The 21,715-nt window shown below is 53.4% G+C and overlaps 1 protein-coding gene across 3 annotated transcripts in view; it reads left to right on the forward strand.

The window, feature by feature from the left end:
* PRDM2 (PR/SET domain 2) overlaps positions 1 to 19,681 on the forward strand; it is a 118,898-nt gene extending 99,217 nt beyond the window's left edge. For 2 of the 3 annotated variants that reach the window (XM_060014783.1, XM_060014761.1), the window contains exons 8-9: positions 12,191 to 12,334; positions 17,749 to 19,681. In XM_060014783.1, the coding sequence (XP_059870766.1) occupies positions 12,191 to 12,311 (121 nt within the window). In that variant the 3' untranslated portion in view covers positions 12,312 to 12,334; positions 17,749 to 19,681. The remainder of the gene's footprint in view (positions 1 to 12,190; positions 12,335 to 17,748) is intronic. The other variant, XM_060014769.1, reaches the window with a different exon arrangement.
* Positions 19,682 to 21,715: the final 2,034 nt, after the last annotated feature.

Here is a 21,715-nt window from a genome sequence, read left to right on the forward strand (position 1 = left end):
GCTGGTGAGCAGCAGTGGAATCTGGATGTGTTTTGAGGGCAGAGCCACAAGATTTGCTGAGGATTGGATGAAAGAGAGAAATCGAGGATGATGACATGTTTCTGCCTCCTCACCCAGATGGATGGAGTTGCCATTCAGTGATGAGGTGATGGAACCAGTTTGTGGGGTACGTGTGTGCTGGAAATTCAGTTTGGGGGCGTGTTAAGCTTGAGCTGCCATTAGACACTCATGGAGAGGGTAGTTGAATACACAGGTTTGAGTTTCAGAGGAAGGGACCCAGGGGGAAATGTAAATTTGGGAGTCCTCAGAGTACACATGATACTGAAAACCATGAGGTTGGCCTCCCCAAGGGAGTGAGTACAGCTGAAGAGAAGCAGCCCAAGAATTGAGGCTGGGGGAGCTCTAGTGTGAGAGGCTGGAGAGATTTGGAAGAGCCTTGGCAGTGTCCTGGGCTGAGGTGTGAATGGCACAGCTGTGACATGGGATGGAGGAGACCTTCGTGGGCTGAAGGCTCCTCCCCCGGACTTGAGTAGGCACTCTGCGCTTTGCAGTTCTAAGTAGCTTTCCTCTTCACCATTTTGGGGTCTGTAGCGCTGCTGGAAATGGCCCCCTTGACTTGTCCAGGTAGACACATCACAGTCATCCCCGACTTTGCTTCCACTCCTCCAGGTGGTGGGCTGTTTCCACCTGAAAAACCATCTGCGGCAAGCCAAGGAGACCCCATGAAAATGCAAGGCTGTTCCTCAGCTGTTCCCAAACTCTCAGACCAGCTTCCTGGAACAAGTAAGAGACCCCGTGTAACCAGATCTGTTGTTCACGGTTCAGATAAAGGCCTGAGGCAGAGACTCGATGAACTCTTACCCCAGTCCTGTTCCCACTTGCAAACTCCCCAAATCCCCTTGTGTATAACTTGCCTTGAGACTCAGGCACAGCAAAGAGGGCGGGAGAGATTTGGGGGTGAGGGTAGGTGGTAACAATGCCTTCTCCATCCCCGAGGAGTGGCCTTCAGAGACAGAAATGACCCCTTCTAGAAATCCTGTCTCTTTTCTTTCTGGGGGTAAAGTAAGTTACACGTTCTGTGCTTTCTTTTCCTTCCCGTCCCTCCCACCCCCAAATAAGTAAAGCAAAGGACAACATGGTAAAGTGAAGCCAATCCCAAAATGTGTTCCATATGTTCCACAGAACACGAACGCGCGCGCACACACACACACTGTTTACACGGTGTTTCTGCGGTCAAGTCCCTTATTCTGAGCTCTGGTAGCCTGTTTTTCTTCCTTCCTGCTAATCACACTTTGTAATTTTGTATTTATTTATGTATTATGCAGGTAGCTACCTTCCCCTTCTAGAACACACGCCCCAGTGTTCTAGAGACCAGATCTGTTTGCTTCACTGTTATATCCCCAGTGCCTAGCACGGGGTCAGGTGTATAACAGGTGCTTGGTGTACTGATCATCACGGGAATGCCCGGTCTTGTTTAGCATGTGGACAGGAAGGCTGACTCACCTTAATAGGCCGGAGGACACCTCTCCCTGTCGGCACATGATGCCACGTGTATGTGTACAGAGTTGGAAATCTGGCTCCCAATCTGATGAGCATTCTCGCTAAATCAGATTCAGGACACGTTGCTTCATATGGCTGATCTTAGAACTTTTCTGTCCAAAAAGACTAAATTACAAAAACAAAAGCTTCTGGGTGCTTAAAGGGCCCCCCCTGAGGCTCAGCACAGCCCACGCCATCCCCTTGCAGAATTGTCATTGTGCCTTCAGAGATCACGTCTGTCGGCACGCCGCTGTACCCCACAGTACCTGGCACAGAGCAGTCGGTCAATACACTGTTATCAGATACGTGGGGTAAATGACAGCCTGTGTCCTCTTCCTGGGAATTTACACTGCCTGTGGGCACATGAAACTCTCAGAAATCCTGCAGAGACATGTCTCACTGCATGAGCCCGTGCTCTGGAGTAAACAAATGGCTCTGGCTTCCGTCCTCCCTCTGCTGCTTGCCAGCTGTGTGTTGTTGCAGAAGCTGCCGAACCTCTCTGTGCCTTTGTTCCTCATGTGTCAACTGCAGCAGTACCCATCTCATAGAGGTCTCGTGGAGACTCCATTTGTTATTCCATGTCAGGCAGTGGGCACCGTGCTCCACATGTAGGCAGCACGGAAACGCTAGCTGCTGTGATGCGCATGGTAATGAGGACGACCTGTGCAACATCTGGGCAAACCTTCCACCAAACCTGGCTTGGGAAATGCTGGTAACAAGGAAGGAAAATCAGGAGGGGTTTCATTCCACGTCTGCCACCGCCTGGCTGTGAGTCGGTGGGTTTCCCAGGAGTGTCTGGCTGGGCGGTGTCTGTCCCCTGCAGGGAGGGAGCCTGTTTGAGAGGCCCCTGCAACTGAGCGGTTTCCAAACCTAAAGGGCTGCGAGATCCTGGCGAGGCCCGAGCAGCCCAGGGTGGAATCAGGCGACCCGGGTCCAAGTCATTTAGCATCTGCAGGCCGCCTCTGTCTCCCGCTCTGTAAAAAATAAAAGGGTGAACTGTCCCAGCCATGACTACCTGACAACCTGTTTGAGGTCAGCTGGGATTCGGGGTGAGGGCTTTGGGGTTCTCGGGGCAGGGATGGGGAGAAGGGGCAGGGGCAGCCTCTGTATCCAACCCCCTGCACCCTCGAGGAAGAGGCCTCCAGGCCCACAGCGCACGGCGCCCCTGCCCTTTGGTCAGCCTTGTCACCCGCTGACTCACATCTGGTTCAGGCGCGTAGCAAGTGTGTCTTCCGTGTAGCTGTGCCAGCCCTGCGTCTGGGATGCCCTGCCAGCCAGCATGCCCAGGCCTCCCAGGACAGACTGGTCTAGACGCCTTGGGTAGCACAGAGCCCCCTGAGCTCCCACAAGGCTTTCCATCAAGGCAGCCACCTCTTCTCGCTGGCATCCTTGGAGGGGCACCAGACATCAAGTTTTAGAAATCCTGTGATCAGGGCAGATGCCTCATAGGGTTTCTGAGACTCTCAGTCCCAGCAGCTCCAAACCGTGCAAGGGTTTGTCCCTGGAGCTTAACTTCTTTGGCCTAAGACAACTTTAAAAGATGAAGTGTTTGTAATCATTAAATCTTAGTGTCCTGATAGAATTTTGTTATTTAAAAGAGCTTTCGCATCTGGACTTCGTGGGAGACCCATCAGTCCTTTCTGTCCCGAGTTGGAATCTGTTTGCTTTGCATCCATCGGTCTTGTCACGCTTGTATTTGTTTCTGTTTTCTTTTTGGCTTCCCCCCCCCCCCGTTCTTAGAAGTTTCCTTTTGAAGAAAGCAGACCGTTTCGGCTCAGTTGGAGGGAAAGAGAAGGGCCGGCATCTGGGCTAGAACCAAGTGGTTCCCGGGGAGAAGGGCAGTGAGGGTCAGAGACACAGCCAGGGGCAGAGCTGGGTCTGCCCGAGGGGCTCACTCCTCCCTCCAGTCAGGACTCCTCACCCCCAGTTTGTACCTCACAGGCTGTGTGACTTCTCCTGCAGGTGTGACGTCCTCCAGACGTGACCCACTGCACCAAGTGGAGCGGGGAGGGTCTGTTGGGGACCCTGGTTTGAGGCCTTGGTGGTGAGAGTAACCTTCCGGGAAGCTGCTGCCTTGGATGATTTGGTCTTGGAGAGACACAGCCGGGCACAGTTGGGCTTGGGCTTCATTGGGAGCCTGGCCCCTGGTTTGCCACTTATTGTTCAGGGAACCTTCTCTGAGCACCTCCTGGTGCCAGGCCTGGTGGCAGGTGGGCAGGTGGGTGAGAAGTGAATAGAGTCACCCTGTACTCTCCAGGGTCGAGTCCCCAGTGGGAGGCAGGGACAGAGCTGGAAGTGCCCTCGCCTGGGCCATGCTGAGAAGGGCACCTGCCTCCCAGGGTTGCTTTTGCCCAAGTCCACAGGGGCCCCTCACTGCCCTTCCTCTCCATCATCAGTGTCCCCCAAAAAGCAGTGCGACCAGGCATGTCCCCCCCTGCCCCACTCCCTCCCAAGAACAACTTGCTGTGTGACCTTGAGCAGGTGACCACCTCGCTCTGGTCCGTTGGCCTCATCTGAGAGTGAAGGGCTGCTTGCTTGGCCTCTGGGGTCCCCTGCCCCTTGCTTGTCCTGGCAGGGCTGGAAGCAGCCCCGGCTGGGATCTCCCTGCTGGCAAACTTCCTTTGGCCAGGGTCATCGCGGGCCAGGCCAGCCTTCCTGTTGACCGGCTTGTGTCACGAGCTGTCACATGCTTGGTGTTTGGAGTTCAAGCCAAACAGGTTTGGGGGACTCATGAAGACCTAGGAACCTGGCGTAAAAGCCCCAGGAGGAAGGTATGTGATTGGTTTTTTGGATGCACGGAGGCCAACCAGCAGCCTCCCTCAGGGCTGATGAGAGGAGCAGACTATCTGCGGAGCGGACTTCAGCTCTGGGGTCAGATTCCTGTGAATCCTGCCTTCCTTTCTTCCTCTCTCTCTTTCCTTTCTATTCACGCCTCTCTGTGACCTAAAAGGAGTTACTTCACCTCCCTGTGCAACTGTCCCCTCGGCCATAAGAGGGCACAATAAGCCATCTCACGTGGTTAAGGGAACATTAAATGGAAAAACCACCTAAGCTACGAGGGCCCGCGATGCCGACCCTTCATGCGTTAGTTGAGGGACCACGGCGACTGCCCAGGCCAGTGGTTTCGAACCTCTGCCCCATCCCTCAAGGACCACTTTCATTTCCCTCTTCTCAGCCCGCACACTGCCAAGGCTTTCCCTATAAAACTTCACTAGGCACGGACGGGGTCCTGCCCCAGACTTCAGAACCAGGCCACCACCTATATAGCACGCCGCCTGCACCTGACTCTGCTGAAGGTTTCTCCCAGCCCCACGCTCCCCCGGTTTCGGTGCACAGGTGCCTCTCCAGGGATCTTGTTAAAATGCAGATTGTGACTCGGGAGGTCAGGTGGGGGCTGAGTAGCTGTACTGCTGACAAGCCCCCAGGGACTGCCGATGCTGGTCCGCGGACCACACTTGGAGTAGATGGGTCCAGACCAGTGGCTGCTCTCAGAGTTGGCTTTTAAAATTCCCAGTGCCTGGACTCCAAGCCGGCTAAGTCAGAACCGGCAAGTCTGAGGAGTGGAGCGGGCACAGGGATTGTTCTCATGTCTCGAGGTGATGCCAGTGAGACCCCCAGACCCCCAGTTCCACCCAGAACTGCTTCCTGGCTTCGTGGGTGGCTTGTGTGACTATTCTGTGGGCAGACGGCCACCCCATCAGGCTTTTTGGAATATTGAAAAGAGCTCTTTGATCCCCATCACTACAGGGACTGTGTCTGGGAGGGGGCCCAGGCTTTGGTGTCAGGTGGTCTTGGATTCAGGTCTTGGCCGCACCCTGTTGGCTGATAGAGTGTGGACATGGGCCTCCTCACCTCTCTGGGCTTCCGTCTCCTCCTCTGTGAGATGCAGGTCATCACTGTCCTGCTTCCGGGAGTGAAGCACCTGCAGTAACTCCCGGTGTACAGCAGGCACCTGTGTAAATGACGCTATTACCTTTTTTTCCTTGTTTGACATCCTCATTTTGCAAGCAAGACTACCCTGGCTCAGAGAGGTGGTGGCATTTTCCAGAGGCCACACAGCACGTTATCGGTGGTTCAAGGGCTGAAGTTCGGGCTCCTGCATCCCAGGGATGTGTCACTACTCCCACCCCCGACTCCCAGCCTGGGAGACCCATTTGAGTGCAAGGGGCCTTCTTGGAGCAGAGGGTGGAGCCTGCTTGGATGCCGACGACCGTTCCTGGCAGTGGCAGGTGCCAGGAAGCAGGAGGTGGCTCCCGCGAGCTCCCACCTGGGGCTTCACCCACCTCCAGGGAGCGTCGGTATCATCTCAGCTTGTCTCGCCTTTGACGTCGGCTCACACGCCCTTTGCCTCTCCCTTGCCTCCTGCAAAAGTGCTGAACGTCAGACGACAACTTCAAATGATTTGCTCTCTCAGAATTTGTGGAGAGTTACGTAAGACGCCGCGGCGGCCGTGTGGCCTAACCAGCTCTGGGGGTGGCATTCCACGAGGCCCCTCCTGACTCCTATGCAGGGGAAGAGGTGGAAGGCGGGGACGCAGGCAGGGTCTCCGCTCAGAGCGTCCAGGCAGCCTGGCAGGGAGCATGGTGGGGAGGCACCCCGGGGCCCCGGAGCGCGCGCCCTGGAGTGTATCCCGGAGGTGGCAGCCCCTCCCCTTGACCTAAAAACTCCTCGGTGGGGTTCTCTGAGCCCCTGCTGCAGTTCCTCTCCTCCCCGTCTCTCTTGAACTCACTTCTCTCAGGCATTTGTCTCCACCATGTCCTGGAAGCTGCTGTTGCTAAGGTTACCAGCAGCCTCTAGGCAGCTAAATACCGTGGCTGGTTCTGTCTGTCTTCCTGAACGTGTCGGTAGTGTCAGACACTGTAAATTCTCCCTCTTCCTTGAAATATGTGTCACCGTGGACACCACTCTCACATCACCCCCTGCCCCTCTGCATCCCATCCTCAGTCCCTGGACCCGCCCCCATCTCCCCTCCCCTGGGTGAGCCTGTCCAGCCCCCCTAAATGCTGACCCGTCCCAAATTCATCAGTTTCATTTAACCCGCCCTCTTGATTTCTCCCTTGGGTGTGTAATGAACGTTTCAAATGTAATCTTTTCAAAACGGCTCTCCCCACAAAGTCTTCTCCTGCCATCGTCCCCTTCTCGGTCAAACAAACCGTCCCACCCTGGACTCCATCTAGACTGCCTCAGCGCTGCCCCGACCCTGACACCCAGTTCCAAAATGTGTCCTGATTCCACTTCTCACTTCTCTACATCCTCCGCCTCCATCATCTCTTGCTTGACGAACTGGTCTCCCCATTTCCGTTCTTTGCTATCCTGCAATCCGTGCCCAGCACAGCGGCCGCATCGGGTCATGTCACCTTGCTGCCCAGAAGGATGCGACCCTCCCCTCTGCCCACTCTTACCTCCCTGACATTCCAGGCAAGTGAGAAGATGCTCTCAGGAGGTGGGGGCAGGTGGGCACGGCCTGCCCAAGTGTCAGGGAACCGGGGGTGTCCTCATCCCGCTCACATTCCCTCACCTGCGGGTAACACCCATACGGCACCTGTCCCCCGTCTGCCCTGTGAAAGCGGCCTCTTGTGTTAACTGCTCTTCTTGGACAGTCGTAGGGCGGCCAGGCGTCTCTGCATATTCCTCAGCTTTGGATTTCTCTGTGAATTGCCTTTTCGTGGCATTAAATGATCTATTCAGTGATCGGCAGCCTTTGCTCATTTTTCTTAGGCACTCCTTAGTTTGTGTTGTCACTACTTCATCTCCCTGGCCCCAGCATCCCCTGCCCCCGGGACGACTCGGAGATGAAAGGCCAGGTGTGGGCCCTGATCCGTGACGTCACCTTGTCCCCAGCTCCCCAGAGCCCAGTGAGGGCGAGCTCCAGTTGAGGTGCTGACCTCCTTCCCCTGTGACTCATTACCTCGTGCAGACACCCCTCGCAGACAAACCAACCCTGTTAGATCCTCGCCAGGTCCTTGCATCCCTCTCTCTGCTCGGGCCCCATGCTGGGACCTCCCCCACATCCCCTTTTTCCCCATCTTCTCCCCGACCCTGGCCTTCCCTCCTGCTGCTTCAGTTTTGTTTGTCGTGTGTAGTCCAGTGTATCGGATGCCTCCTTTACCAGAAACCACTGGGGGCTGAGCGAGAACTGGAGGCCCAGAGGCCCCAGTCTCAGCCTCGCACCGGCATCTGAAAATGAGGGTTTTTCCCTCTAGGCATCGCTGAGTCACACGCAGACTGTGAAAGGTAACGACCTCTGTGTCATTCACCAAAGCTTCCTTGGCAAAGCACCTGGCAGGTAGTGGACACGCCATCCGTACAGCAAATAATGAAAGGCTCCCTACTGTGTGCCAGCCACGGGTCTAGGTGCGGGGGACGTCAGGGACAAAACACCTCCAGTGGAGCCAGAAAACCAACAGCCGGGTAGACACCGAGTGTGTTGGTGCAGTAAATACAAGAAAGACAGAGAAATGGACTCGAGGCTGGAGTTGCAGGGTAGGATGTTTGCAATTTCAAATAGGGCATCTGGGAGGGAGGCTTGCTGAGGAGGAGGCCCTTGAGCAAGGACTTGGAGCGGGGGTGGGGGGGGTGGGGGCGTGACTATGGTGGGGAGCCTTCAGGGCAGGGTCCGCAGGAATGGACCGGAGGAAGCCTAAATGACACCCTCGAGGGTCAGGAATGGAACAGCCCTGCCTTTCAGTGCCTTCAGACTCTGGAGGTTTCTGACAGTGAAGAAGTGACTGTCCAGCCCTTTCTCGATGCCCTGGATTCAGGACCATGAGTGTTACCCATTTTACTGGGCTGTGAGGAAGGATGCTCAAGGGGCCCCACTCAGCCCATGTTCTGGCCCCCGCACTGAACGGGCGCAGATTTCCGTGACTGAGAAGCCTGTGCAGCGGGGACGTCTGGAATCTAGGATCATCACCTCTTCATTCATTACATTTTGGGGGTTTGCTGTCCACGCCTTCAAAATGAGGTGTTAAGGCTGCTGTGACGAGCAGACCCAGCTCGGTTCCTTGGCCTCACATGCACCGTGCAATCATGTAGATGACGTGGAACGGCCCGTCGAGGGCGCGGGGGTGTGTGCTGAGAGGTCAGTGGGGCGGGGCCCGGGAGCATCTGCAGAGCACTGGTTCCCAGCCCTGGTCCCACACTGGAACCGCTGCGGAGCTTAAAGATGCTGATGCCCGACGCCACCCCAGAGGTTCTGACGTCACAGGTCCGGCAGCAGCCCAGGCCTCCCCAGCGGACTCTAGTGAGTAGCCGGGGCCTCTAGTGAGGCCACGGGCAGGAGGGCTCCGCGTGCATGTGCCGAAGGAAGCCCTGCGGAGCCGGGGAGACAGGAGCTGAAGGAGCGAGATGGCTGGGAGGTCGGTGGGGCTGGGCTGTGTGTGGAAGAGCTCGGTCCCCACCAGGAGCCTGGGGTTGAGTTTCGGCAGGGACATGTCACATCCCGCTGTACCTTAGGGAGGGGGAACAGATGGGAGGGGAGCCAGCGGGGTGGGGTGGGGAGGGGGCCTTGCAGGAGACCAGACTGGGCGGCAGAAGAGAGGGAGGAAGGCGGACGGAGCCGGCAGGGCCCTGGTGGGTCCCCTGCGCTGGTGACCCCTGCCCTCACACCTCCAGAAATATCCCCCTTGTGCCGAATTCTTTTCAGAAGGCAAAGGGCCCCCGTATCCTGGTACCCCGGGGCTCTTCCTAGCCCCGCTCTGCATCAGCAGGCTGCAGGGATTGTCTCCATTTTACAGATGAGGAAGCTGAGGTTGGGAGGCCGGGAGGCAGGGAGGCCCTTCCCGGGGTCACACAGCCAGTGAGTAAGAGGATGGGAGCTCGCACTCAGGTCTCCGACGGCTGTGCTGCCTCCTCGGGGCTTATGACTGCTGCCCACCCCCACAGCGGCCACAGTCAAAACCCCATGCGAGTTGATGTTGGACTTGATTGTCATAATAACCCTATGAAATAAAATTGCTCTTCCCGTTTTGTGGATGGTGAAACTGTAGCTCAGAGAGGGTCCATGGCTTGCCAAGGTCACACAGCCAGTGAGTGGGAACCACGAACCACAAGGTGCTCGTGGGTTAAGCGTAACTGTGCTGAGGATTGGAGAATATCTGGTTTCTTAGCACCTCACCTCTCAGCCTCAGACAGCTGCTGGGCTCTCACAGTCCTCCGACCACAGAAAGGGTTTCACAGTCAGGAAGGAGACTGTCCTGCTGGGCAGCACCACCCCAGTCCCTAAAGGAAACACCCAGGTGGTGACTTGGGGTCTCCTCCAAAATTGTGGCCCATAGAGCTGAAAGACCTGGGCTCTGCTCCCCCAGGAAAGTCTCCATCTATCTGAGCCCCCGTTTCCTCATCCGTGAAATGGGTATAAAATCACTTGTTCCTCCTACCTCCTGGACTGCTGGTAGACTCCGGAGATAACAGCAGGCACAGCACTTGGGAATCACAGCGGCTGTTGTGTTGTCCTCCATGGGGCCAGGCAGTGTGTGAGGGGTGGCGAGAGGCACCTGCCTTCGGGGGCCTTGCCCCTGACCATTAGCGCTCTACCCAGGAGGACGACTAAGACTGGGGAGAAAGCCTGCTCCCGAGTAGAGATGGCTGTGCGGCCACAGGAGCTGGAGGGTGGAACGGAGCAGAGGGGAGCAGAGATGCCTGGCAGCTGCAGAGGGCTGGGAGGTCCACGGTGTTGTCTTTGTTTGATTGATTAGGTTTTTGAATGTTTCATAGATGTGTGATGATGGTGAGACGAATGAAATGGAAATTGAGAGTACCAGCCCGTTCGTCCCCAAAGCTGCTACATCCTGCTGGAGACGTTGCCCCAGAGAGGGGACAGTGTAGGGGGACCTGCCACGTGCCAGGACTGTCCCTTATTCCTCAGCCGGACAAGGTGTGCAGGTCGTCCGTGTTTCCGGGCAGCCTGGCAGCTAGCTGACTGTCCCCTCCCAGCATTGGGTGGGCTGGCCGAGGGGTCGTCGTCGTGCTCACCCTGAGGTGCCCCCTGCAGGCCACACCTCATGGGTCTTCTGGTCCATCCGGGGCACAAGCTTGCCGCCGAGCCTTGGGTCTCAGTTTTCCACCTTGAATCTCGCTCGGGACTGATCGCACAGTGTCGGGGAGGAATTCAAGCAGGGGCAGTCCTGAGCCATGACTGAGAGCCAGGACCTCAGAGGGGATCTCATCTGTGGAGAGAACAGAAATCTTCCCTCTGGCACCTTCTTTGTTGTTCTGTTTATACATTCGTCTATTCTTGTAGGTATGTGTGAGAGCTAACCTTGTCAGCTGTGGCACCGTTAACATCTGGGCGGATCAATCGTCATGGGGGCGTCCTGTGTGCATTTAAAGATGTTTAGTAGCATCCCTGGCCCTGTCCACCAGATGCCGGGTAGCAGCATCCCTCCCCTCAGATGTGACGACCCCAAATGTCTCCAGATATTGCCAAATCCATGCCCTGGTTGAGAACCACTAATTGAAACCCTGATGTTTCAGCTTTGAGACGGACCCCGTTCCCAGCTCTTTCTCCCTCCCTGGAGCAGGCGAGGTTCCCAGAAGGGGTCCCCCTTCCTGCTTTCCCGCCCACTCACTTCCATTCTTCTACCTAGAGAGGCAGACTTGGGACCCGGAACAAGTTACTTGACCACTCTGTGCCTCTGTTTCCCCGTCTGTAAATTAGGGCTAACAGAGAACCCATCTCGTAGGAAGAGTAAGATAGTTGATATACATAAAATATTTAGCACAGTGCTGAGCACCACATGTGTTGTTCTTATTCAACAAATACTTATTTTTGTGATGCTAAGCCGGGGATGCAGCAGCGAACAGGACAAGGGCCCTGACCTTGAGATCTCACAGCTCCTGAGGGAGGCAGATGCACGATTCTGTGATTGTGATTCAATATAACAAGGGCTGTGATGGGCAAGCATGGGGGGCCGTGGGAGCCCACAGGAGGGACACCTCATCCAGGAGTTAGAGAAGGAAGTCTTCCTGGAGGAGGTGATATTCCAGCTAGGATCTGGAAGGTGAGTACGACTTAGCTGGATGCAGGAAGGGGAGGAATAATGGTCTGGATTGTCTATCTTTAAAAAAAAATTAATGCTTTCCTGAAAAAGAAATCCAGTTTAATGGGCTGTAGTAGCAAATAGGACCAAACCGGGTCAAGGGATCCAGGTTTATACCCCCTCTGAGATCCCTGACACAAAAGTTCTCCGCACAGTGAGGCCGGAACAGCTGCCAGGTGCAGAGTTCCAGCCTGGAGGGGACCCGGACCTACTTCCTCTTCCTTCTGTAGGTGACGGTGGTAACTTGGTACCAGAACGCCCCCCCCCCCAGATGCTTTTGCGGGGACCATGGTGCCCGGGGAGGCAGGCGGGGAAACGGTGAAGCTGCCCTCTGCACAGCAGTGTCCATTCCTGGCTCGCCTGCCCATCCAGTGGGGGTCCTGAGGGCGGGCCTGCCCGGTGCAGTGTCTCAGAACCCCGCTTGTGGACGCTTCTGCCGGCCCATCGCCTCCTAGTGGAGGGAAGGGGGTGGGCGGAGCATGGTGGCGCTCACACCGGTTGTTCAAGGTGCCTGGAGAGGCGGTGCCAGCACGAGACCTCCCGGGTGCTGTCTGGGTACCCACCGGGCTGGGCTCCTGGTGATGCTGTGTGTTATTCCTCTCCCCACACAGCTACAGTCTCCGCCTGGCATCTCGATGTCCTCCGCCAGCTGCCCCGTACATCACCAGGCAGTGTAGGAATGTCAAGGCCACAGCTGCAGCCCAGTTCCAGGGATCCCTCTTCAAAGAGTAGATGCTTCGCCTGCTCCTTGACAGGTACGCGGAGGGTGGAGCAGCCTCCGGTGGCTCTGGGGGCCGAGGGGCAGGGCTTGGATTTGGGGGTGGGCTGGGCAGGAGAGAAGGGGGTGTGTTAGGTGGGGCAGGGGGCCTTCCTGCAGGGAGGGTATATAGTGGCTGAGAGTGTAGACCCTGGACCATCTGGTTCAAATCCCACCTCTGCCTCTTACGGGCTGGGGGACCTCAGCAAGTTACTCTGTCTCTCTGAGTCTCAGTTTTCCCATCTATAAAATGGGGATGACAGTAGTATCTACTTCATAGGACTGTGAGAATTACAAGTGTCAAATGTATGAAAGCACTTACAACAGTGCTTCACACAGATAAGCACCAGGTAAGCCTAAGTATTAGCGATCGTTATTGTAATAATAATAATGACAATAATACTCAGCACTTAATTGAGACCTTCAGCGGCTTTACGGCCAGAAAAGGTTATGGAGTCCCTATTCCCACAGTGTATTTGAAAGTGGAAGTAATACTAATTCATAAAGTATAAAAACTTAGATTTCTGTGGGACTAGAAGTCTCCTTCCAGATTTTCTGATGGTGAAACCTGAATTCATTCGTGGATGCTGGACTTTTCCTCTTGGGGGGCCGGGCTTTGCCAGTGACCTTGAGCAGGCTTGGGTTTCCCTGCTGGTGACCTGGAAGGTCTTTTTTCGTTGTGTCCCCGAGACCAGCATCTCAAGCATGATTGGGGCACCGGTTAAAAATACAGACCCCAGGATCCCACTCCAATTCACTAAACGAGCATGCTGGTGAGCAGGGCCTGAGAATCTGCATTCGCAGGTGGCCCCGTGGCTCTGGGACACACTCAGATTCGGGGATGGATCCCTGCTTAACATGGCCAAGGTCACTTGGAATGAGACCGCGGCTGTTTAAGGCAAGATAGGCTGAATTCCGAAGCTCTGGGGTCTTTTGTGCCGTGCCTTCCTCCCTCACGCCCCTCCTCTCCTTGATGGCTCGCTCACTCCTCTCTCCCACAGCAGGTGGAGTTTCTGGGATTGGCCTTATTTCTCTGGGGGTTCACTCAGGAAGGGAGTGGAAATAAAACCCACTTTCCCTAGAGAGTTTGTGCTGCGCAGCTGGCACTGAGCCCACCTCCTGGGCACCAGCTCCTGAAAGGGGAGGTGAGCCCAAGTCCGGAGCGCAGTGGAGCAACGTTGCGTGGATGCTGCAGTGCTCAGGACTGGACGGCCCAGGAGACCATCCCCCCTCCCACTTTACAGCTGGAAGGGTTGGGCCCCGGAGAGGAGGCTCAGCTAGAGTCTTCTGGAGAGCGGCAGGCAGAGCCAGGATGTGCAGTTCCCCACTCTGGGTCCAGTGCGTGTCCTGGGATCATCCTTTTGGCAGCTGCGTGGACTTTCACGATGATGGGCTGGCAGGGTGTGGCTTCCAGCTCAGGGCAGGTGTTCTTTGCAGCCTGAGGGAGAGGCGGGTGCAGCTGGACTGATTCTTGCCCAGACCGGGGTGTTTCTGTCGGCCACTGCAGTCTCAGCCTTAAGCATGCCTTGCAGCTTCAGGCCCTCCCCTGGGGCCCGTGCTCAACCCTAGATGAATTCTTTTCCCTTAGTTTCAAATGTGTGCAGCTTCCCAAGCTGGGTGCTCGGATGAATAGAGGCCCAATTTCATTTGTATCTGCAGCTCACAGCTTCTGTTCACTCACCAACAGTGAATGTTCAGAACTCAACAGTTTACTTTCAAAGTGACTGAAAATTGCTCCTTAAAATCTTATTTAACTTTTTCCCTAATTTTTAAATTTGTATGTATAATAAGTATGTGCTACTTATTATTTCAAAAAATGACTTTTTTTTTTAAACACCTTATACTATTTGTCTTAGTCTGCTTGGGCTGCCATAGTAAAATACCACAGACTGGGGGGTTTAAGCAACAGACATTTACTTCTTATGGTTCTGGAGGCTGGAAGGCCAAGATTGGGGTGCCAGCATTGTGGGGTTCTGGTGAGAGCTCTCTGGCTTGCAGATGCTGCCTTCTAGCTGTGTCCTCACATGGCAAAGGGAGGAGGCTCTGGTGTCTTTTCTTATAAGGGCACTAATCCCATCATGAGGGCCCCACCCACATGACCTCATTTAAGCCCAATCACTTCCCAAAGGCCCCATCTCCAAACACTATCATTTTGGGGGTTAGAGTACAATTGTGGTGGGGAACACAATTCAGTCCACAGCACTGTTTAACACAGTTCCAAAATGAAGTTTTGAGATGCCGCGGCAAAGGATTTTAGCACCGGAAGGGATGTGTAGGCAGATACCCTCACTTTACAGAGAAGGAAACTGAGACACAGAGGGGCAAGTGACAGCCCTGGGATCAGCTTTTTGAGGCCCAGATGGATGATGGATTTTAAGTGGTCTGTGCCCACTGTACAGGCTCTGGGGTTTGTTCTGAGGAAAGGATGACATCCTCAAAGCACCCAGGACTGCCGTTCATCCTGCTGCCCTTGCCGGGGTAGAGGCTCTGGGGCCAGCTTACTGGACAGTCTGACCCAAGGCGGGGACCAACACAGAGGAGCTTGGCTTTTCTCCAGCACCTGCCTTCCACTGCCTCCCTTTTCTGCGCTCTCATGACGTCTCGGGCAAAGCCCAGAGCTCTCTGCTCACTTTTAGGTGTAACAAAGTGCCACGTTGCCTAGTCCAGCCTGACACTCCCATTGCACATCCTATTTTGCCTCTGTCTCTTTCCCATCCTAAGGGGCCAGCCGGACTTCTGCCCTAGGGTCTAGGAGGGGAGGTCCAGGGCAGGGACTGGCACCTCTCACTGGTCTGGCCGCTGCCATGATCCTCCTCTTGGCTGTCACTGTTCCTTTGGCTAAGACTGGCCGGCCTTGGGGCAGACTTCCCGGTGCTGGCCCTCCCACAGGGTTGCAGGAGTGGGGTGTGTGGAGGGTCTCCGAGATAGGAGAGCGCCCCTCTGGCTCAGCCTCTGCCGACCTCCCCTCAGCTCCAGTCCCAGTGGTCCAGCCACAGCGCCTGCTGCTGGGGTCTCCTTCCTGGAGGGCTGCCTCTCGGGTGGGGGGCTGGCAAGATGGCTTCTTTTTTGGATCTCACCCCATGACCCACAGGGGACTCACATATACTAGCCACACCAAACCAGGGGAATGCAGAGCGCTCCACGCTGGCCCGTCTCTACGTCCTTCTCCTGCTGCTGCTTCTGCTTCGATGGGCGGGGCACATGCAGGCCTCCTCCGGGCATGAGGCTCCCTCTCTCAAAGGCACCCTGCTCCGCTGCAAGCAGCTCTTTCCAGCCCCATCGAGAGGTCTTGGGGGGTTGGAACTGACATAGTGTAGTGGTTAAGAGCACACTTTCTAGAGTTGAATCCCGGCTCCAGTAATCCTGGCAGGTACTTCACTTCTCTGTGTTTCAATTCGTCCGTCTGTAAAGTGGGTTAATAATAATAATATCACACTATACCATTTTATATAAAGGACTTGAGCATCTGTGGATTTTGGTATCCGTGGGGGTCCTGAAACCAATCCCCCTGTGGATACTGAGGGATGACTGTACCTCTCTCACGGGAATATTGTCAAGATTGTGTAGGTTAGTACAGTAAGTGCCCTACACGTGAACCTTCAAGTTTCGAACTTCCAAAGATGGGAACGTGCGTTCGCATGTCCAATCACGTAAGTTAGTTCACGTGTCTGGCGTACATTATCACGTGCGTGTATCCTCTACAAGTGGCTGTGCTTTTGTGAACTTTACTGTACAGACTGTATAGAGTACAGTAGTACCCCTATTGCTGACCATCCTTCAGCTCTACCATCTCCCACCTCTTCTCCCTCCTTCAATCAGTAACTCTTGCCTGTTCACTTGATGCCAGCCCCTGTAATGCCAGCTGTTATACTGTACTATTGTACTTTCCAAGGTACTGTACTGTGAGATGAAAAATGTTTTATTTTTTGTGTGTGTTTGTTTTTTATGTATTATTTGTGTGAAGAGTATTATCAACCCATCACAGTACAGTACTATATAGCCGATTGTGTTAGTTGGGTACCCAGGCTAACTTTGTCGGACTTAGGAACAAATTGGACTTACGAACTCGCTCTTGGAACGGAACTCGTTTGTATGTAGGGGACTTAGTGTACATGAGAAGCACATAGGAAAGTGCCTGGTATGTAGTATTGAATAACTCTTCCATAGATCAGCTCTGCTATTATTATTATTCTCACTGAATTATTATATTAGTAGTAGTTGTAGTAATAATAATTGTAGATAGTAGAATAGTAATAGTAATGATGACCGGGTCCACTGGGTGAGAGAACTGAGCCCCTGAACTTGGCCCAGCGCAATTCCAGGCTCATATTCAACCCAGTGCAGCAAATGTCATGAAACAGTCACTCATGTGCCTGGCTGTGTGCCAGCTACCGTGACTGGGGTTTCCTTGTTGGAAGCCTGTGAGCTAAGCCGCTCCCTCGGAACAGAGAGCACACACAGGCTCTGGAGGGGGCTTGACCTGGGTTCAAGTCCCACCTCTACTGCTGGTCATCAGCCTGACCTTGTAAAAGTTACTTCTCCTCTCTGGGCCTCTGTCTCTTCCATTTGAAATGGGGATGTGTGTCACCTGCCACAAGGGTCATTTTGAGTATTAGCATGAAATGAAGTGACAGTGTAATTACTTTGGAAAACTGTCTGGCAGTGTCTACTGAAGCTGCCCCTATGCATTCCCCAGGGCCCAACAGTTACAGTGCTAGGGGTACACTCAGCAGAAATGCATACACGTGTGCACCACATGTTCCTGTATTATATATGCACACCCTACTGCCTAGAGTTTCCTTCCACTCGGCATAAACACGTACACGTGGGCACTGTATGCGTCTTCTAGACATACACAAGAACATTCTAGCGGCATTACTCATGATGGCCCCAAACTAGAAACTACCCAATTGTGCACGGGCAGGGGACTAGGCAGATGGAAGTGGCCTGACCCTGCACTAGAATCCTATAACAGAGAAAGGGAAAGAAGTACAACCACGTGCTCGAAATGGGTGCATCTCACAAACACGTTATGCAGAAGAAGCCAAACACAAAAGGATAGGTATTGATTGGTTCCATTTATTTAAGTCAAAAAATGGGTAAAATCAATCTATGGTGATAGAGGTTGGCAGAGTGGTTGTCCTGGCAGGGGGGCACGGTGAGGGTTGGTGGGTATCCTAGAAGGGGGCCTGGGTGGGGCTGACAATTGGTCGAATTGTTTCTCCATCTGGGTGTTGGTTACACAGGTGTGTTCACTAACAGTTCGTCAAGCCGTACTCTTCCATACCTGTGGTATACTTCCAAAAATAGTTTAACTAGAAAAATGAAGTAGAGGGATCATGGTTGAAGAGCCCAGGGTAGGCCCTGAATATGTAGCCGTCATTATTATTTTTCTTTTCTTTTTCTCCTCAGCACCTGAAGTGACCTGGAATCAGTGAAGCCAAAGGGACTGGCCTTCTGGCCTCCAGGGAGTACCGACCTATTCCAGATCCATGAGCCTGCAAGAGAGAGAGAGTGCGTGTGTGTGTGTGCGCGCGCGCGCGCCTGTGCGTGCGCCTGTGGTCTTCAGATGAGGGTCCCGAACCCCAGGGAGGCAGGAAGGCAGCTGATTGCACGCCGTGGATGACACCTGGGTGCAGCCCCCGGCCCATGTTCTGCAGCTCAGCCTTCCTGTTGGGTTGGGGCCCCTCCTACTATGCAATTTTCCAAGAGCTCCTTGATCCTGCTTTTTGCTTCTCCAGTTGTCTTTTGCCACGGCGGGGACTTGGGTCTGGCCCAGGGGTCAGCTCCAGCCCCGTCCGGGGAAGGCCTTCGGGAAGAGGCCAAGTTCCCCTTCCAGGCAGCCCCGCCCCTGCCTTCCCTCGCCCCCAGTGTCTCTGGGAATCCGTGGTGTGTAGACACTTCGGAGCCTTGGTGATCATCCCCCTTGGCCCTTGCACTTGGAAGACTTCCTTCTTTGCCTGAGCAATCTGAGCCGCTGGCGCTCGAGTCGTTTCCAGATTTGTCTTTCTCATCAGTCAGGCCCTGTGCGTCCAGGAGAAAGTCCTCATCTCCGTTTATAGATCGGCTCCTCCCGTGGGAGAGGCAGGGGACAGGATGCTGTGAGGGCGGTGCGGGGAGCTCTCCCGTGTGTGCTCTTCTTTGCCTCCCTTGGTGGGACCATCAACACCCTTAGGGTCTGAGCTTCTCCAATTGGCTGAAAAGGGAAACAAACAAGCAGAAATTGGGAAATGAAAAGTAAGCTGGAGGATTAAAAAGCCTAGGGGGGAGAAAAAGAGATTTCCGGAGGCCGTCTATCGCCTGCCAGGGAACGATGGACCTGGCTCCATCTCTGATGGAACAGTCCATGTCTCGGAGAAACGGGTGAGCTGAGCTAGGAGTTTGGACCCAGTTCAGTGAGGGTCTTGGGTTTTGTGCCTTTGGGGCAGACTCTCAGACAAGGATGTCTGAGACCACTTTGGCGCTGTCTTCTCAGCCCCAGTTTGGATGGTGATACGTCAAACCCAAAGCGGAAGGAGGGAACTCCTCAGAGTACTCACGAGTGGTCGTGCAAAAAAAAAAAAAAAAAAAAAAAGGGACTTTTTTTCAGGGCTACTATGGTTGATCTTGCAACTCTGTAAATATGTACATAGACACTTTTAAAAAGCATGTATTTATGTCCCTGACTGTAAATGCCCCATTTTTAAAGTTTTATAACTTGTGTTATTTAATGAATCGGTCGACTGGCTGCAGTGTGCGATTTGATAACCGTCCAGGAGGAAGGTCTCACGAGAGCCTCACATGGGCAGAAAAACGCTGATCGTTGCCCTACGTCACAGTTTTCCTGTTTCCCACCCAGCTACAAACCGTGGTTGGTTTTAAATTCTCACAAACTGGAATCCTTTGGCCCACTCCTAAAATTAACCCTCCACAAGCATGAAAATCTGTTGCTGTTCCTTAACCTAACAAGACGATTTTTGTCCCCTCAATGTTGACACTCGTGAACCGTACCCCAGCCTCTCAGTTCTTGAGGGTGTTTTTCCTTTCAGCAGCGAGGGAGGTCCACAAACCCCAAGCTTGGAAAGTCACCTTCAGCCAGTGGCGAGTTCTGGAAAACGTTGTGAGGCCTGGGGAACACTCGTGTTTTGCACGTGTGAACGTGCTGGTCAGCCTCCAGCACTCAGACTGTCAGGAAAACTGTCACGAATGTTCTAATCATGAAAATGGGGGGGGGGTGTTTTTTTTAAAAAAAAGCTGTGTTTGCTGGTCAGTGAAGGTCTCCGAGCGTGGGTCTGGATTGCAGAAGAGGACATGTAAAGAAAATTAACAATAAAAGTGTGAAGCGCGATTGCGAGGAACAGGCGTGGGAGTGATCATTTTGGTTCCTGTGTTTCGTGTCTTGTGTTTTGGTGACTTCTGTGTCTGCGGGCTGGGGGTCCTTGGCGGCTCCATTCCAGCGATGAGGGAAACCTAAGGTTCCCAGGAAACCCCCTGTGGAAGTACCCCACCCGGTGAGCAAGCTTACTTACCCTTCCTTCACATCCCCTCCCTCACCCGCCAGCCTGTGAGTTAAGCCATTTGGCTGAGACGAGAAAGGCCTCCTGTGATTGCAAACATACTCTTTGCTTTAAACAGCTTCATTGGAGATGGAATTCACATACCGTACCATTTACCCATTCAAGTGTACAAATCATTGGTTTTTAGTAGATTCACAGAGTTGTGCAACCGTCACCGCAGCGGTCAATTTTAGAACATTTTCAATCACCCCCAAAAGAAACTCCAAACCCATTAGCAGTCACTTCTTATTTCTGCCCGAGCCCTTAGCCCTTGGCAACCACAAATCTGCTTTCTCTCCCTGCAGATTGACCTATTCTGGATATTTCATATAAATAGAATCATACAAAATGTGGTCTTTTGTGACTAGCTTCTCTCACTTTGCATAATGTCTTCAAGGTTCATCCAGGTTGTGGCATGTATCGCGACTTCATTCCTTTCTACGGCCAAATATCCCATTGTATTGCATATGCCACATTTTAGTCATTCTTCAGTTGATGGATTTTTGGGTTTTTTCCACTTTTTGGATATTAAAAAGAATGCTGCCATGAACATTCCTATAAAAGTTTTTGTGTGGATATAAGTTTTTTTTTTTTTTAGTATATTGCTGGGAGGGAATTGGTGGGTCACGTGGTAAATCTATAGCTAACATTTTGAGGAACTGCCAGAATTTTCCAAAGTGGCTGCACTATTTTACATTCCCACCAGCAGTATCGGAGGATTCCAGTTTCTCCACATTCTCCCCAGCACTTGTCATTGTCTATCTAATTTTTGTCCTCTTCGTGGGTGTGAGTACAAATGAATTCTTTTGAAGAGCTAACCGTCCTTCTGATCACACATCCTAGCAGAGTTAGATAAAGGCCCTTGAGAGGATGGGGTGAGGACAGGTGAATTATGATGGAAGGTGAGAGAGAAGCATTTTCTTGGGTTTGCGGTGGGTAGACGGTAGGAGGTCCCCAAGTGGTCTTTGCCCATATCCAAATATTTCAGAGGGACAGGAGGAAGAGCACAAAGTTTTGCCTTTTCACTTAAACACTTTCTCTAAAAACGTGATAAGATGTCATATTAGAATTCTCTAGAGAAACAGGAGATATATAGATATAGATATATTAATTAATTATAGGAATTGGCTCACAAGATTAGGGAGGCTGAGAAGTCCCGTGATCTGCCATCTGCAAGCAGGAGACCCAGGAAAGCTGGTGGTGTAATTTATTCTGAGTCCAAAAGCCCGAGAACCAGGGGAAGCTGATGGTGTGAATCCCAGTCCAAGGGCAGGGGATGAGATATCCCCGTGCAGGCTGTGTCAGGACAAAAGGGTGAATTCCTCCTTCCTCTGCTTTTTGTCCTGTTCAGGCCCTCAATGGATTGCGTAAACCCACTTACACCGTGGAGGGTGACCTACTTAATGTTAATCTCACCCGGAAACACCCTCACAGACACCCAGAAACAGTGTTTAATCCAGGCTTGCCATGCTGTGCTCAAGTTGACACAAAGTAACCCTCACACCTTACTTTCCACTCTCTGGAGAAAACTTACCTAGAAAGCAAACATTGTGGAACCTCCCAGTGAGGTGAAATCCAAACATCAGGCTCTTCCACCTCGGCTGACCCCTGGTCTGGGCCTGCAGAGATGAATTTCCCACAGGCCTGGCTATGGAGGGAGTGGTAGTGGGGGAGGGGCGGGAAAGTAGAGAAGAAAGGAGGCTGTTTCAGGAAGTGAAGGGGGCTGGTACAGAGCTCAGCCTTGGGTGATTTGACGGCATAGAGGTGGGATCCCTCACCAACCTGGGGCATTAGGGAGGGCTTCCTGGAGGAGGAGGCCTGTTGCTGACCCTGACAGTTCTCAC

Source organism: Delphinus delphis, chromosome 1, assembly GCF_949987515.2.
Source record: "Delphinus delphis chromosome 1, mDelDel1.2, whole genome shotgun sequence".
NCBI classification, from domain to species: domain Eukaryota; kingdom Metazoa; phylum Chordata; class Mammalia; order Artiodactyla; family Delphinidae; genus Delphinus; species Delphinus delphis.